Raw genomic sequence first — 18,507 nt, forward strand, 5'->3', positions numbered from 1 at the left:
GCCACTCTCTACCTCTGTGCCTGCAAGACAAACGTTAGAACAGGGACTGGCCCCAGCCCATCTATGGTGGCCTCAGGCCACCAGCCAAATGTTTCTGTAAAGTTTTTCTGTCTTTCTTTAAGCTCTTGATTGGAGTATAATTGCTTTGCACTGTTGTGCCCGTTTCTGCTGTACAACAAAGTGAATCAGCTGTATTTGTACATAAATGGCCATATCCCCTCCCTCCCACGACTCCTTCTCATCCTCCCCATCACCCATCATCGGGTCCACCTCCCTGCTATGCAGCAGCTTCCAATGTAAAGTTTTAATGGAACACAACCACGTTCACTTATTCTGAGTGGTTCCTTGTGCACTGCACTGGCAAGGCTGAGCACCTGCAACAGAGACCATATGGCCTGCGCAGCCTACAACATCTACTCTTTTACTGTCTATAGACAAAGTTTGCTAACCCCTGGCCTAGAACATACGCTCCACGTAATCAGACACCTCCTCTCTTTCCTGGTACTTTTTCAGCACCTAGAACAGTACCTGACACAAAGCAGACATTGAAAAGATATTCCTTAAAGGACTACAATAAACACGTGAATGTCAACCTGAAATACGTTTGCCAGGCATAGGTGGACCAGCATATTTATGTATCTTTTCATATAATCAAAAGTTAGTCTATATTTTGTGTAGTGACCCATCTCTTTCTCTACAATGTTTCTAGCAGTTTTGGCAAAGCTGTCCTCAGCTTAATGTCTGAACACCTGCCATTAACAGAGAGCACTCCTGCCTGGATTGTAACTTAACTGTTGAGAAGGCCATCATGAAAAGCAGGTGTAACGAGCATCTGTCAACCTCAGTCTTTCGGAAGCCGTCCCATTTGTTTTCATCTTCACACGTGGGATGGACCTCTCACAGAGGCCACGTGCTCAGCCTGCTCATATCCTGACAAGCACCCGAGTCAGAGAGCAGCTCTCTCTTGAGCCGGTGTGCTGAACATGTGAGGAACTCTCTTTGCACACTGGTGATAGGACAGTTCCTGAGGCTGACTCAGAGTCCAATGATGGCAGGTAGGACAGTCACCTAGTCAGTTTCATGGACTATTTTTCAGGGAACTCGTTCTCAGGGCCCTAGCATAGAAACCAACTGCCACGATAAAGGGAGCTTTGAAAAATTACTTTTCCTACCACAAACCAGACTTCTATTCCTATATCTTCAAGCTGTTTAGTGTCATATGAAGGTGTGGTGCATGTTTTTGTGGCTTTGAAAGTTACAAATACAAATAATTCCTTCTTTAGTCAGGACTCACAGGTAAATCTCCAAAATGAACATAAACACTTACCCCTATAATCTTTGAAAATATTACTGAAAATGCTGGTTGCAGACCTCCATTTATAATGGCACAAAATATACCAACCACAAAATAAGGCCATTCAGTTATATTCAGCTTCAGAATCCTCCAAAAGGAAACTGGAGGAACATTTTCATCCTGGAGAAAATGAAATATTACAACAAACTAGTTAGGAAAAAGAGTTGATACTTAATTGACTTAATTGATGCACAGTTCTTCTGTATTCCTCCAAATTTATAAATGCATGTATCTTATTCCTACTTCCTTATCAATGGATGGCTATTTAACTAAAGAAAAAAAAAAGTGCTGACAGAGTCTGTTATATTGCTCCTTTATTTTTTAAGAAATAAATGACAGGACTTCCTAGGTGGCGCAGTGGTTAAGAATCCGCCTGCCAATGCAGGGGACACAGGTTCGAGCCCTGGTCTGGGAATATTCCACATGCCACGGAGCAACTAAGCCCGTGCACCACAACTACTGAGCCTGTGCTCTAGAGCCCATGAGCCACAACTATTGAGCCCATGTGCCGCAACTATTGAAGTCCACGTACCTAGAGCCCATGCTCCGCAACAAGAGAAGCCACTACAATGAGGAGCCCGCACACCACAATGAAGAGTAGCCCCCACTCGCCACAACTAGAGAAAGCCCGTGTGCAGCAACGAAGACCCAATGCAGCCAATAAATAAATAAATAGATAAATAAATAAAATAAAATGTTGAGATCTGGGTTTGGAACAGGCTAGGGGATAGGACAGGAGGATCCTGGATAACCCTTCCTTGTTGCCACTCCTATCCCAGCCGTAGCCCACTGCTGGAGACAGAATTCTGCAGCCTGCTTCATACCAAGGTCTCTTCTGTACTCAGCTTTCTGTCTTGGCCTTGTGGTCCACGGATACTCTTGCGAGTTGATTTTCTTCTTATTAGACTGGATCTTAAATCTTTGGGGGACATGTCCAAGGCATCAGTTTCACTTTTGTATCCACCAACTGTGTTTTCTAATTCAATTTCATTTCCTTTTGTCTAAAATAAACCAGAAATATGCATAAGTTGATTGGGCTCAGTTAACCAACAACAACTAACCGCTGAGCAGCAGATATCAAGGAAAATGGCAATTTAAGTCCTTACAGGAAAGGATAAAGTTAAACGGCTATTTTTTGGTGTGATTATATTTGAAAATTAAAACCACTAAATGAGGATTCCCCTTAAATACGCTGAAACAACATGGCATCCGTTCCATGTATCTAGTCATCTCCCTTTTGTGGGTGTTTTTTTTGGCTCAATCATATTTGCTCTGGACCAGGGTTATCAACAGAAATATGGTGCAAACCATACTGTGAGCCACAATGTTTTCAGCAGTCATGTCAAAAAAAGAGAGGTAAAATCAATTTTAATTATATATTTTATCTAACCTAATGTATCCAAGATATTAGATCAACATGTAATCAGTGTAAAAACATTTGAGATAGCTTGCAATTTTTTTTTTGTACTAAGGCTTTGAACTCTGGTACGCATTTTCAACTTACAAACTCTTCAGCGCAGATTAACCACCGCTGAAGTGCTCAATAGCCTTAGGGGCTAGTGGCTACTAGAGTGGAGAGCTCACTTTTAAGGCTTTTTAAACTTTCTTTTCCTCTAATTATCCTTCTTTATTTTCCCTCTTTTTAAGAGAAAGAAAAAAAAATCTAAAACACTGGTCTGATCCTGAATCCTCCCATTTCCCACCCAAGTATTCTTTCCCTCTTCTCAAGATAATCAACGGCAACGTTTATTTATAGCACCGAACACAGCAAAATCAGCTTATACGCAAGATACTGTGCTTTAGACTATACCTGCATTGTGACAAGTTTGAAGTAAATGCCTTTCTCCTTCATGAGTTCATGATGATTGCCTTTCTCCACGATGACTCCATCATCAAGACCAGCGATGACATCTGCATTACGCACTGTGGACAAACGATGTGCTATCACAATGGTGGTCCGGCCTTCTCTGGCCTAAAAGGAGAAAAATTTGGTTTTTAAATACATGAACAATTATATGCAAAAATTCATTAACTCAATTTATATTTTCTGACCACCAATGCCTTGGACACTGCAAAACTGTGTAAGCTATATAAGCTAGTCTCTGCTTTTAGTAAATGTACAGTTAATGGTTTAAAATGATGTTTTATTGTAGTAAGTATAAACACAAATATGATAGTCTCGTACTAATATTATGTCAGCCTCTACGTATTTTATTCAACATCCATTAGCCTGAGTTCATAGTAATAATCAGGGGCTTACGCAAAGTAAAACACCCTACAGCCCAGGAAGTGGTCAATCAGAGCAGATACAGGCCAGTCGCTATACCGGTACACACCAGCAAGCATCAGTCCTGGGAATTGCCAGGTCCTATCTCATAGGACATCTGGATGATCAAGACAAACAATGAATGTGAAGCAATGGCTTCAGCGTTACACGGATCTGAGCTCAAGTCTTAGTTCTGTCATTTATGAATTCCAGGATTTTATACAAATCTTTTAACCTGGGTGAGGCTCAACATATTCATACATAAAATGGGGATAATAATACAGTGCTAGGACTTAACTGGTGGTGCAGTGGTTAAGAATCCACCTGCCAATGCAGGGAACACAGGTTCAATCCCTGGTCCGGGAAGATCCCACATGCCGCAGAGCAACTAAGCCTGTGCACCACAACTACTGAGCCTGCACGCTAAGGCCTGCGAGCCACAACTATTTAGCCCACATGCTGCAACTACTGAAGCCCACGCGCCTAGACTCCTTCCTCCACAACAAGAGAAGCCACCACAATGAGAAGCCCACGCACCACAATGAAGAGTAGCTCCAGCTCGCCGCAACTAGAGAAAGCCCGTGTGCAGCAACAAAGCCCGTGTGCAGCAACAAAGACCGAATGCAGCCAAAAATGTATAAATAAATAAATAATAAATTAATTAATTAAAAAAAAAAAAAAAACTGCAGGAAGCTCAAAGTCTGTTGATGGTCAAGGACATTTCAAGGCTCAGGTAAGTTCCCAACATCGTCAGCTCTCTGGCTCTCTCCTGAAGATATGAGGTTTCTCATTTCCCACAGAGTCTTCAATAGACATCTAACACCCTGGAAACTAAATGTAAACCTTTCTCTTGTTGACAACAGTAAAAACTCACAAAACCTAAATAACAGGGTTATCGCTAAGGCTAAGTTTTCAAGATCGCAACGGAGGCCACCTTTCATCTGAGTCTTTATTTCTCATCGTTTAATTTTAAAAACTTGCAAGTATCTTTCAACGAAAGTTTATTCATCTCTACCTAAAAAAATACCAGCAAAATAAAGAGACGTTAAACAGACCCAAAGAGGCCTGACGGTTTTAAAGCTGAAAGAATCACTTTAGAAGAGATTTTCTTTGAAATATTAAGAATGAACAATGGAATGTTCTTGTGTTTATAAATCAGCTACATGTGAACTGAGGTTCACCCACCTTATCCAGGGCCACCTGAACCACCGCTTCACTCTCCGTGTCCAGCGCGGAGGTGGCCTCGTCCAGCAGGAGGATCTTGGGGTTGCGAACCAGGGCCCGAGCGATGGCGATTCTCTGCTTCTGTCCACCGCTCAGCTGGGCCCCTCGCTCTCCAACCAGGGTGTCAAATTTCTACGACACAGAAGGATTAAGCAAAAGAATAAGCTACCTCAACTCAGATTTTAAGATGGGAAGTAATCCTATGAACAACCCAAGCCTCGCAGGCAGTATGGTCCAGTTCCTTAAACTTAGCAATAACCAACTGTAATTAAAAAAAAACAAAAATACACCCCCCCCCCCAACACACACACAATAATAGTTGATGCTGCTAGAGCTTTCAAATCTGAAGTCATCTTGATTTCCCTTCTTAGGAGGTTCCTCCAGTTGATACTCATTTCCTAACTTCCTATGCATAAGGCCAGTATTCTAGACACGCTAACATGACAAAGATCGAGTAGGACTTACATTAGGCAGTTTCATGATAAAGTCATAGGCGTTGGCTTCCTTCACAGCTTTCTCAATCTCATCCATGGTGACATTTTCACGGCCGTAGCGAATGTTCTCAGCTATCGTGGTGGCAAACAACACAGGTTCCTGACTCACCACACCGATAATTTCCCGCAGATACCTTACGTTGATGGTCCTGATGTCCCGACCGTCAATACTGACCTGAAATAAACAGTAGGTGTGATATGCGCACACTGCAGATTTGTGACAGATGATTTTCAAAGGTTACAGTGCTGCCGCATCTAGTTCAGAAAGAGTCATCTCACCGTGCCCTCCGTGGGGTCATAGAGCCTCTGCATCAGCTGGACCGTCGTGCTTTTCCCACAGCCGCTGTTCCCAACCAGGGCCACCGTCTGCCCGCTCTCTACCTTCAAGTTGAGGCCCTTCAAGATCTACCAAGATGAATGAGAAATAAAATTAGCAGCAACACACAGGTTTCAGGACTATGAACTCACAGTTCAATTCAAAACTACGCTTAAATACACAATTTTTTAAACAATCCCTAAAGGAAAGTATCAGAAACTCTTCATCCAATGCATTGTTAAATCACCAATTAATCATTTATCATTGTACCTTAACTTCGTTTCGAGATGGGTAATTGAAGTGAACATTTCTGAATTCCAGATTTCCCTTAATATTATCGGGTTTGTGCCCATTCTTTGAATAGCTGTCGATGCTTGGTTTCTAAACAGAATAAAATTTCAGAAGATGACTAGGTTACAATAACTACTTTTAGTGACATCTGTGGAGAACTGAATAAATGATAAAGAAATGGACTCTTTTAGACAGAGAGATGAATGGCCAGCCCAGACTTACGTTATCAATGATCTTAAAGATTTCATAAGCTGCTCCTCTTGCGTTTGCAAATGCCTCAATGCTTGGAGATGCCTGTCCAACACTAAAAGCCCCAATTAATACAGAAAAGAAGACCTGAGGAACGTGAAGGAAAAGATCAAGTTACGTACTGTTTAGTACATTTTTTTCACACTTCTTCTAACATCGCTAATTAAATTTTTAAATGGCAAGGCAACATATGAATACTGGCTGTTAAAAATATTTTTAGAGTTGAAGTTCTTTTCAGTTTAGAATGCTGAATTAGTCTTACTGGCTCAGTGAAACAATAAATCCTATATGACTAGAATATTTTTATGTCTTCCACGGCCAAGAATTTTGGTTTAGATCAGCAGCAGCGTATAGTAGAAATAAACCCTATTATGAGAGTCAGAAGCGTGAGGTCTGAATCTGGAATCTGAATCCGAAGCTGGACTGAGCACTAACTGGCTATTATGTCTTCAGGAGATTCTCCTAGATCTCTGGGCTTCAATTTCTTTATTGGCAAAAATAGGCAAGAATCTATCTGTTTTCCTTACCAGGCAACCTTAGTAGTGTTGTATCAAGTAAAAGGGTATATATGAAAATATTTTGTAAATTACAAAGCATGCATTCTCTATCAGATGGAGTCTTTTTTTTCCCTCCACCAGATTGTATTCTCTTTAAGATCTGATGAACAGGTGTCAGGTTTTTTCTGTTTGGTTGTTTCCATTATGCCCAAATCAGTTTCTTATTGGTAGACTTGATACTGTTTCTCTTCAAGGGTTAAAGGGAACCAGTGTCACTATTCATTTCTTTCTAAATCGCACAGTAGTTATATTACACAAGAATTTACATGGAAGGACTTTTGCTAAGTGATTCTATATTCATTTTCTCAACCAGTCCCTACTGCAACACTAAAAGTTACGGCACCTCATTCCTGTCATTTCCATTCTGTGGAAGAGGTAACAGAGCCTCGAAAAGCCTCAGTGGCTGAAGCAAATCATACAGTTAATAAGTGCCACAGTCAGAATTTGAAGCAAGCTGGCCTGATATCAAATCCCAGGCTCACTATTGTTTGCATTACTTAATAATTCTTCAAAAATCTATTCTTCAAGAGTCAAACCAACACCGCTAAATTTCACTGGCATTTTAATAATGAGTCATCTCTTAATATAAGATCACTTACAGTGAGTACTTCTCCAATAGTATATTCCTTTGAGATGACCAAGGAGGTCCCGTACCAGAATGCCAGAGCATAAGAAGCATAGATCAACAGGAAAGCAGCGCCCATGGAAATGTTGGCCGTAATAGCTTTCTTTATTCCAATTCTTTTAGCTTCTTCCAAATTCTTGTTGTACCTGGGAGAAGTAACAAAAATTATCACACACACTTATAAATCTTACGAAATGGGTCAGTACAGCATGATGGTTATTGAGCACTCAGGATGTGCTAAGGCCTGTGGCAGGTTTCACATGTATTTTCTCCTTTTGTCCACATGTGGACCCTATGATGTTAGTACTATTTTAATCCCTTCTTGTAGAAGAGGAAACTGAGGCCTTATGGAAATTGAGTAATTTGTCAAGGGATGTTCTAAAAGCACCTTTTCTGACCTTAGCAATAGTGAAACAAATGAAGCAATACTTAGCCAACTTCCAGAATTTGCATTGTTTCATACATAAGACAACACTGAAGCTATGAAAACACTTGTGTTTTCCCTTTAAAATCTGCATGTGTTCTAAATGTATTAGTAAAATGAAGATACAATGCTAGCAAGTGCTCAATATAGGCAAGTCTTTAAACCTCTGAACATCAAGTTTGCTCCCCACCCTGCCTCCCTCTGGGCCTGCTGGAAGGACCAAATGAGAAGATACATGTGTGAGAGCAATTTGAGAGCTCTGAACTGCCATCTAAGACTTTACATGTAAATCAACTGTCTAGTTTATCTTATTTCCACAGATATTTATTTTAAAAATCACTGACTTCAAAAACTTATTTGGCTTAAAAGTATATAACAATCCATCATTACGTATCAGTGTCCCCGTCCTCAGCCTCTCTATACGTTGCTACTTCCTGTCTCCTCCGTCAATGCTTCTGACGTTGGTCCTGTCACGGCTACTCACTGCTGGAGGGAGGGGCTCTCGCTTCTGGCTGCCTCGACGATGGAGCAAATCAAGACCTCAGTATATCTATAACCCTGTAACCTGTTCACAGCACAAAGGTCTGCACTAAAGTAGTCAAACTTGGAGAACACCCATTAATACTTCTTACAGCAAATACAGGGAATTACACAAAAGAGGGCAAAAGCGATGAAGCAAACGAAAACCAAAGCAACGTTGGAGACCACTGACAGGTACTTCTCTCTCGTTCTAATCACTTAACGCTTACTCCCAAATGACAATCGAGTACTTCCTAAACTCTGGGAAAGTGGTTACTTTCTGATATTCAAGGTAAGTAAAGAAGATGACCTCTAACTTTACCATCACTTGAAAGGAACATGGCAGAGAGCTTTGCTTAAGAAGAGAGATGTGGAGAGAAGCCAACGGGGCCCAAATTTAAAGAAAAAGAAGGATCTTTGTAGAATGTAGGATCATGGTAAAATTATTAGAGAAATAGGACAGATTATAATTGAGCCTTAAATTTGTCCTTATCCTCTTAATTACAACTGCTTGCAGAAAGAGGAGCTCGCAATTGCTGGAATGAAAGAATTTATTTCCATACAGAATGCGTATTTTTTTTTGGGGGGGGGTACACCAGGTTCAATCATCTGTTTTTATACACATATCCCCGTACTCCCTCCCTTCCTTGACTCCCCCCCCTCGACAGAATGCGTATTTTGAGGTCTTTGATCCATAAATACATGACTATGTAAATATTATGCAGTATTAATTTTTTTGGAGCATTTGTCCCATTCGTTAGAGGGTATGAGCAGAGGTCAAGTTCTACTCAGATGTGAGCATGCATTCTTTTTTGCTTTCATGACGCTTAAAAACTACTTCACCAATAACCAGCTACCAAAGCATGGCCAAATGAAATTTACGTTACTACTGCCTAAACAGCAAATTTAAACAGAACTTTACAGTGATAAAGTGGTAATATATTACCAGAATTTCTCCCTCCAAAAACGTAAATCCCCAACTTGCCAGTTAGAATCTTTGACCAAAAAATTATTTTTGAGAAATGTATTTCAATGCTTGATACATATCTCTCCCACTTTATGAGTTGATTTGATGTGAAAGTATTACTGGGCATAAATTATACATGATTACATTTAAGGAACTTTAATGCTATGAGTCACACCCTGTTGTTTTCCTTTATTTCAGTGCTTGCTTACCGAGACTAATGGAGAAATCACTTCACTGATAAGTTGTATCCCAAGCAGCCAGAGGAAACTTTTGCACAGGAAGAAGCAACAAGGAAGAAAATCATTTAGATGCCAGAAAAGATAAATGAAGAAAAGAGGGGGGTAAGTAAGGAAGAAAAACAAACAATACTCCTTTTACATAGGCTTTCTAATTAGCTTTTCAGCAAAATGTCACATGTACAAAACCAGATATTAAAATCGATTCGTTAAAAGCTTTAGAATGAAAATGATAAAGTAGGATTTCCTAAAAGGGGCAAAGTTACATAACAAACACTGACATTTAGAAAAAACTATTCTTCTTAAATAATATGAAAATATATATCAATGATGCAAATAGCCACTTATGAGAGCAAGGGACAATTTTTGCTAAGCAAACAGAAACCAGTACTAATAGGTCAATATATGCAAGACACACACAAGAGAGAAAAATATAGTTAAATAAGGGAGAATAAAACTACTGTATACTACTGAATTAAATTCACTTTAAATCCTGAGAGAATTTGAGAGATCCTACTAGATCTGTTAATTTGAAGAGAAAATCAGACTAAGACCTTAATTACTTGTCTATGTGGAAGCTGAGAAGGGAAGAGTAAGAACTAGGAAGAAAACTGAAGAACTGTATTTGGCCTAAGAATGGTTTTAACAATTCTACTTCCAAATTAAATCCTCAATCAAGGTACTTATCACCCTTCTCCTGGACCACTTCAACAGTGTTCCGATTCACCAGACCAATTATAGACAGCGAAATGGTTTTAAAACATAATGAAGGGACTTCCTAGGTGGCGCAGTGGTTAAGAATTGCCTGCCAGATGCAGAGAATGGACTGGAGGACACGGGACTGGGGGGGGCGGGGGGGCGAAGGGGAAGCTGGAACGAAGTGAGAGAGTAGCATAGAAATATATACACTACCAACTGCAAAATAGATAGCTAGTGGGAAGTTGCTGTATAACAAAGGGAGATCAACTCAATGACAGGTGATGCCTTAGAGGGCCAGGACAGGGAGAGCGGGAGGGAGTCATGGGAGGGAGGGGATATGGGGATATATGTCTAAATACAGCTGATTCACTTTAGTGTACCTCAAAAGCTGGTACAAGAGTGTAAAGCAGTTATATTCCAATAAAGAGCTTAAAAAAAGATAAAGAAAAAGAGTCTGCCTGCCAATGCAGGGGACATAGGTTCAAGCCCTGCTCTGGGTAGATCCCACATGCCACGGAGCAACTAAGTCCATGCGCCACAACTATTGAGCCTGTGCTCTAGAGCCCGTGAGCCACAGCTATTGAGCCCATGTGCCACAACTACTGAAGCCCATGCACCTAGAGCCCGTGCTCCACAACAAGCGAAGCCACTACAGTGAGCCCGCGCACCACAATGAAGAGTAGCCCCCGCTCGCAGCAACTAGAGAAAGCCCACGTGCAGCAACGAAGACCCAATGCAGCCAATAAATAAGTAAATAAATAAATAAATAAATAAATTTATATTAAAAAACAACACCACCAACATAATGAAGACAGTCATTTCCTTGTTTAAAACCCTCTACTGCTTCCCTGCACCCTTGGAGTTAGATCCTCACTCCTCACGGGGTCTGCAAGCCCCCGAGTTCCCCCACCCTTAATAGCCTCTCTGCATCTCAATCTCCTCTCACTCAACGGAACTCCAATCACACGAGCTTCAGGATATTTTTCAGAATATACCAAAGTCTTTGCCACCTCAGGAAAGGTGGAAAGCTCCTCTAACCCTACCCTACTAGAGCAGGCTTTTCTCATCCCTCAAGTCCCAGCCTCCATGAAACTTCCTCAAGGATCCAACACGCCTTCCTTGACCAACACGGTTAAAGCACATGTGCCCTCCTCACCCTCATCGGCACACTCTTTGATTCCTTCACAGCACGTTTAAAAAATTCATGACTTAATTCACATCTTTGATGATTTCTTTCTTATCTTCCTCACGACTTTCTTCCCTCCCTTCTTTCCTTTTTTTTTTCTTACCTTACTCTTTTGACTGGGGAAGCACACGAGGGCACAAATCCTCTATTTCCGATTCACAATTGAAAACCCAGAGCCTAGGGGTCTTCCCTGGTGGCACAGTGGATGAGAATCCACCTACCGATGCAGGGGACATGGGTTCGATCCCTGGTCCGGGAAGATCCCACATGCTGCAGAGCAACTAAGCCCGCGAGCCACAACTACTGAGCCCACGTGCCGCAACTACTGAAGTCTGAACGCCTAGAGCCTGCACTCCCCAACAAGAGAAGGCACAGCAATGAGAAGCTGGGGCACTGCAACAAAGAGTAGCCCATGCTCGCAGCAACTAGAGAAAGCCCATGCGCAGCAACAAAGACCGAAGGCAGTCAATAAATAAATAAATAAATAAATAAATAAATAAATAAATAAATGTATTTATTTTTTAAAAAAAAGAAAGAAAAGAAAAAGACGTTTAATAGGGCACTTCACATACAGCTGGGACCCGAAAGGCTATATAGCCTCCGTATAATAAGCACGTGCTCCTTGGAAAGTGGCAACAGGAGAACTGACTTGTCTCAACCTTGGCAACAGATGAAGGGAGGGAAAAAAACCACCTCCCCTGGGAACTGGCACCATAAGGCAGTTCTCATGCAGGTGTGACGTATGAATTCACCAGTTTGGTTCAAAAACTCCTAGACAAAGAATATAATGGGCCGTGGTGTCAGGTTAGTAGTGCCCCCAGTGAATGGGAGAAGCAAACACAAATCCTTTCCTGCAAGAACTTGACTTCTCCATCCAGTCCCACAGCAACTGTAAGATGGCTCTGACTGTAGGATTTATCAATTTCAGAGATGACGAATTGTGAGAGAGAAATGTGCATCCTAGAACTGATGAAACACTACATATTCTCTAATTGTTCACTGCTGTTCATAGGAATGCCTTTTTTTTTTTTTTCTGAACTGTCATCAGGTACCCAGAAACCTTACCATACATTGTTGGTCTGCAGATCTTACTATACTGTTACTGGAATTCCTATGTAGACAATTGTATCATCTGTTCATAAAGACAGCTTTGCTTTTTGTCTTCCAGCCCTTATAGCTTTTCTTTTTAATTTTTATTTATTATTCTTTTTTTTTTATTTTTTTTTATTTTTATTTTTTTATTGTCTTCTTTTTTTTTATTATTTTATTTTATTTTTTTGGGGGTACACCAGGTTCAATCAACTGTTTTTATACACATATCCCCATATTCCCTCCCTTCCTTGATGCCCCCCCCTCGATTCCCCCCCACCCTCCCTGCCCCAGTCCTCTAAGGCATCTTCCATCCTCGAGTTGGACTCCCTTTGTTATACAACAACTTCCCACTGACTATTTTACAGTTGGTAGTATATATATGTCTGTGCTACTCTCTCGCTTCATCTCAGTTTCCCCTTACTCATTTTTTCCTTCATTTTATTATGGAGTACCAGTACAACACTAAATAGAAATGACGTTAGCAGACATACTTGTTTAATTCATTATTTTAAAGGAATGCTTTTAACACTTTATTATTTAATACAAAGTTTCCTGTGGGTATCTGGTATATACTCTTTATCAGATTAAGAAAGTTTTTGTCATGAATCATATGCAATTAATGCTTTTTTCCCCATCCACCAAAACAAAATGTTTCTTTCAATCTGATAGTGTGGCTAATTATATTAATAGATTTCCTAAGGTTAAATCATCTTCGCATTTATGGGATCAAGCCATCGGGTTCAGGATTTTTTTTAATCTGATGATATTTTTCACATTGATTCACTTAACTAATAATTTATCTAGACTTTCTGCATCTATGTTTTAGTGAAACTGTCTTATAATTTTCCTTTCTTATATACCTGCTGTCTGGTATGGTGTCAGAGTTATACTAGCCTCATAAAATGAACTCACAACTTTCTATATATATTTTTCACTCTCTCAAACAATCTGTGCAAGATGGGGTTATCGCTTTCTTAAAGTTTTGGTAAAATGTCTGTCAAATTATCTGGACCTGGTGGTTTTTACTTGGTTATGTGTGTAGGGGCAAGGGATGGAGACTTTAAACTGGATTCAATTCCTCTAATGATTATAGTTCTACTCAAGTTTTCTTCTTGAGAATTTTAACCTGTAGTTTTGTGGGACACTATCTATTTCTTCAGGATTTTACATTTTATTGGTATAAAACTATAATTTTTAAAATAAATTTTTAAAAATCTGTAGCCATTTTTTCCTTATTCATTCTTATTTTGTTCCTGATTGAACGTGGAAAATACTACCTCATTATCTGTGTTTTCAAAGATTTATGGATTTTTGTCAACTCTCTGCTTTTTTACCTTTTTTTCTATTAAATTACTTTTTCTCTTATCTTTATTAATTCCTTCTTATACTTCCTTTTCTCTGTTGTTCTTCTTCTAACTCCTTACTTTGGCTGCTTGGTTCATTAATTTTCAGCAATTTAAAAATTTCTTCTACCAAACACCCCAGAGGTACCACTGGAGTTGGATTCATTTTTAAGATGTAATTTTCAGCTTTGGGAAGAGATAGCTCCCTAGTTCACAGAGTATTATAAATTCAGATTCTAGCAGCACCTGAAGGTGAGGCCTGAGACTGATTTCTATGGAGAGATGCTCTCCCACAGCTCAAAAACTAGGCAAAAGCAGATAGGCTTTGTCTCCCTATGCTGGTAGACAGATTCTTTTGCTGGGCCACCTTTCCACAAGGAAAATTGGAAAGAATTCCCAAGTTCGAAACTTCATCCTGTGTCTACTCGAACATTCAGAAAGGACTTTGCTGAATAATCTCTCTAAAGAGTAAAGAGCCCCTGAGGACTCCAATATTTTATTTCCCCAAATAATATTTACCCCAACTGGTACATTCGATATTTTGTCCATTTGTGGTTGTTTGTACCTGTCCCCTCGTCCTCTAAGAGGGGCTTCATTTGATTGGATGTTTGCCAGGTAATTAAGCAAGACTTCCCATTCCATGTCAGACATATTTTAAGGCAAAAGCAAAAACCTTCGCAAAAATTGAGATAGAGCACAGATACTACTTTCCTTTGAACTATGGTAGGTACATAGCCATCACAAATTATCCTCAGAGAATATCTTTGTGCGTATGAAATATATCATACGAACAAAGTGCACTCCAAACACATATGTACAGTTTAAAGAATATACAGTGAACACCCACGTAAGCACTGAGGTCATGAAACAAAACAACGTCAGAACCACAGATGCCCCCGGCCATGTGGCACTCTCTTATCATCAACTCCTCTTCTCCCCCAGGGGTAACCATTACTCTGACTTTATGACCCCATAGCTCTAACACAAAATACTCATTCATTCTTAGAGAATCAAGAATTAACTTGATGGGGAAAAATTATCTTCAGAGATATTAATGATGTTTCAGCCTTAAGGAACTATTTTATGTCACTAACCACATAGGAGACTATAGAAAAGCAGATATAAGAAGATACAAGAAGAGTACAATTGAATAAGCAGATATAAGAAGAGTACAATTTGAATTACAACTTTCCCAGAACATTAACTATGCTGTAACATATCCATAAAGCTATTTAAGGAAACATATATATCAGGGAATACCTTTATAATCATCATGGTCAACCTGAAGGGCATATAAGATGACACAGAATTAAACATCTCTCCCAACTTAAAAAAACAGACTCAAACCTTTCAAGTTCTTTCTTTTGTCCTCCAAACGCAATCACAGTTCTAATTGCAGCTAAGACCTCTTCAGCTACTGCTCCAGCCTTTGCATATGCCAAGAGTTCTTTATCAGTAAATGAAGATAGTATCTGTTTAAAAATGCAATTGCAGAAAATTCAAAATTTTAACAAGTTAATTTTATCTTTTGTAAAGAAAAAATAAATATATACACAAATGCTGCTTGTATGTTACTGCATATAAATCTTTTACTCATCTTTGGTCATGATGTCCTATTTTTTAGGATATATTATTGTAAGCCACTTCAAATTCTTTTTGAACTGAAATGGTATATGATAAATTCAATTTAAAATTTTACTTTCTCACTATACCCCATGGATCCTTGTAGAAATAAATAAATCTGGGACTTTGGGGAGATTTTAAATATCAGAAGGAGGTGTACATAACACACATATATAGAAAGGGGCAGTAGGACAGAAATAGGAAATAGGGTGTGTTCTCGACACAGCAATCGCTAATTGCACTCTGGTTCACAAACATCAAGGCAGGAGGCCAGAAGAACGCAGGGGACCAAGCACTGTGCAGTGACAGGACTGCAAGAAGGTTTCACGTGCCGGCGAGCAGAGTTCCCTTTGCTGGTGTTTCTGAGCAGTACCTGAAGCCACCAGGGAGGTCTCTGTTTTACGGATGCTCTTCGATCCTCTGTGTGGCCCCTAACGTTTGTTCTGTGGAAGGAACAGTACTGGGTCCCTTATATACACGGGATCTCGTTGATTCTTCTCAACTGCACAGTGAAGTAGGTATTATTTTCCCTACTGTACACACGAGGAAATGGAGGGATGAAGAGGTCAAGTCATTTCCTAATACATGAAATATTCAGGATTCAAGGCTTCAAAGCATGAATTAACAACCACTGGAGTGAATCTCTCTCTAAAACCAGCCACTGACACGTGAACCCCTCTGGGATCCCAGAAGGCACTATGATAAAAACTGCATCAACTGGCATGGGCACAGGACCAAGGTGACTATTTTTACCTGGAATGTCTGGCTAGTCAATCACCTAACTAAATATCACGCACAAGCAATTCAAATAAAATTCTGAGTAAACAGTATTACACTCTTTTAATAATTTACAGCATTTGTGGACTCATATGTATAAGTAATAGTCTATTCCTTTATGACATAAAAAATCTCAAAGCTGTTTTGATTTTAATAGTGTATTTCTTCCTTTGCTGTGTGTGAAAGTAAAAGGAGCTATGATAGATGTAAGGATGGGTGGGTGAAGGCAAATGAACATTTATAAACTAGATTCTATGTGCAGATATTGTGCTGCATGTACCTTCTTTTTTGGTACCCAAAACAATAATCCACTGATGCACTAGACCTTCCTGACCTCTCAAAGTGACCTGCCTAGGGCGGCCCCGCCACACTTGCCAGAGTCACTCACAGCACTGGGTCTGAGTCAGGGAGGTCACTGTCATCCCTGAACAAACATGTCTGCATAATGCAAGAGGTGCATACAATACGCTTCAGCTATTTTTCTCTGCTCCTCTTAAAACCTCACCCCACAACCACCAACCACCCCGGAGGCAGCCAACAACAGGAAGATAAACCAGAAATGTTTTTGAATTACGAGTTTCAAAACATGCTATTTTAATTTATTGTTTAAAAAAAACAAGTACCATTCCAATCGATTCAACGTCCCTGGCTTCTCTACGACCTTCCATAATTATAAGCATATGCTTAGGCAAGACCATGGTAGAATCTTCATTAAGTGCTTTGTTTTATTTTTTGTTTTTTAAGAGATCATGTGTGTTGAAGGAAAAAAAAAACCTCCCAAATATTCTCAGGGATATGGAAAACCAACTTTACTGTTCCTCTAATATAAGAGAATGGTGATACTTCCATTACTACAATTACCCACAGAAACTACATAAAATATCACTAACTCATCCCTTATTCCAAAGGCTGTTAATTTCTTAACAAAGCCTAATCGTATTAGTGCGAGACACATGAAATTGTTATTCCTATAAGTTAAAAGCTAATAAAGGCCACTTTGTATTATTCAAACTAATATATTCAGAAGCAATAGTTTTGACCACTACCGATGTTTTGACCTTCATCTTTGTCCCTTTTTCCCTTCTCAATGTAGGTTTTTGTTTAATTTTGTTTGAGATAATTTATACAGGCTTTATTTTTTTAAACGTTATTTTGAGATAATTGTAGACACACAGGCAGTTGTAAGAAACAATACACCCTTCATGCAGTGTTCCCCAAATTATATCTTCAAAACTTCAGAACAATATCCAAGCCAGAAACTTAACACTTAACGTTAATCCATCAACGTTATTCAGATTTACACGCACTCGTGTGTGTGATGTGTTTAGTTCCAAGCAACGTTATCACCTGTGTAGATTCGTATGACTACAGTCATGATAGTGAACAAGTCCATCACAAGGACCCCTCGGTGCTACTTTCTGTAGTCACAGCCACCTCCTTCCCTGCTCCTCATTTCTCCCAAAGCCCTGAAAACTGCTCATCTGCTCTGTCTATAATTCTGTCATTTCAAGAATATTATATAAATGGAGTCATAAGGTATTTGACCTTTAGGGATTGGCTTGTTTCACCAAGTACAAATCGCTGGAGACTCCTCCAGGTTGGTGTGTGTATCAGCACATCTTTCCTTTTCATCACTGGATGGTACCCATATGGATGTACCACAGTTGGTTAACCATAACCTGTTGAAGAGTATCTGCGGTTTCAGTTTGGGGCACTTACTAGTAAAGCTGCTATGAATATCTGAATACAGGTTTTTACATAAGCATGACTTTCTTTTCTTAGATAAATGCCCAGTACAATTGCTGGACTGTATGGTAACTGCATGTTTAGTTTTATAAGAAACTGCAAACTATTTTTCAGGTTGCTGTACCATTCTACATTCCACCAACAATCTATGAGTGATCCGGTTTCTCTGCATCTCAGCAACACTTGGTGTTCCTCTATTTTTTATTTTAGCCCCTTTGGTAGATGTATAATGATATCTCGTGGCAGTTTAATTTGCTTTTCACTGATGACTAATGATGCCAAACACCCTTTCACGTGCTTATCTGCCATCTGTATATCCTCTCCCATGAAACGACTGTTCATATCTTTTGCCCATTCTCTAACTGGTTTATTTGGGGGTTTTAAACTATCGAATTTTGAGAGAAAACACACTTAATGGTTTCAATTCTTTTAAATTAGTTGAGGTTTTATTTCATGGCCCAGGATGTGATCTATATTGGTGAACGTTTAATGCGTATCCTACCATTGTTGGGTACAATG

General features: G+C 39.6%; 1 protein-coding gene across 2 annotated transcripts in view; it reads right to left on the reverse strand.

Moving 5' to 3' along the window:
• The window catches only part of ABCB1 (ATP binding cassette subfamily B member 1), a 97,937-nt gene that overhangs the window by 38,731 nt on the left and 40,699 nt on the right, over nucleotides 1-18,507 (reverse strand). For both annotated transcript variants that reach the window (XM_057731519.1, XM_057731518.1), the window contains 10 exons: nucleotides 15,190-15,314; nucleotides 7,351-7,522; nucleotides 6,168-6,281; nucleotides 5,925-6,035; nucleotides 5,618-5,743; nucleotides 5,310-5,513; nucleotides 4,806-4,976; nucleotides 3,165-3,326; nucleotides 2,179-2,355; nucleotides 1,328-1,474 (listed from right to left, as the gene is read on the reverse strand). In XM_057731519.1, coding sequence (XP_057587502.1) covers nucleotides 1,328-1,474; nucleotides 2,179-2,355; nucleotides 3,165-3,326; nucleotides 4,806-4,976; nucleotides 5,310-5,513; nucleotides 5,618-5,743; nucleotides 5,925-6,035; nucleotides 6,168-6,281; nucleotides 7,351-7,522; nucleotides 15,190-15,314 — 1,509 coding nt within the window. The remainder of the gene's footprint in view (nucleotides 1-1,327; nucleotides 1,475-2,178; nucleotides 2,356-3,164; nucleotides 3,327-4,805; nucleotides 4,977-5,309; nucleotides 5,514-5,617; nucleotides 5,744-5,924; nucleotides 6,036-6,167; nucleotides 6,282-7,350; nucleotides 7,523-15,189; nucleotides 15,315-18,507) is intronic.

This window comes from Hippopotamus amphibius, chromosome 4 (assembly GCF_030028045.1).
Source record: "Hippopotamus amphibius kiboko isolate mHipAmp2 chromosome 4, mHipAmp2.hap2, whole genome shotgun sequence".
Classification (NCBI taxonomy): domain Eukaryota; kingdom Metazoa; phylum Chordata; class Mammalia; order Artiodactyla; family Hippopotamidae; genus Hippopotamus; species Hippopotamus amphibius.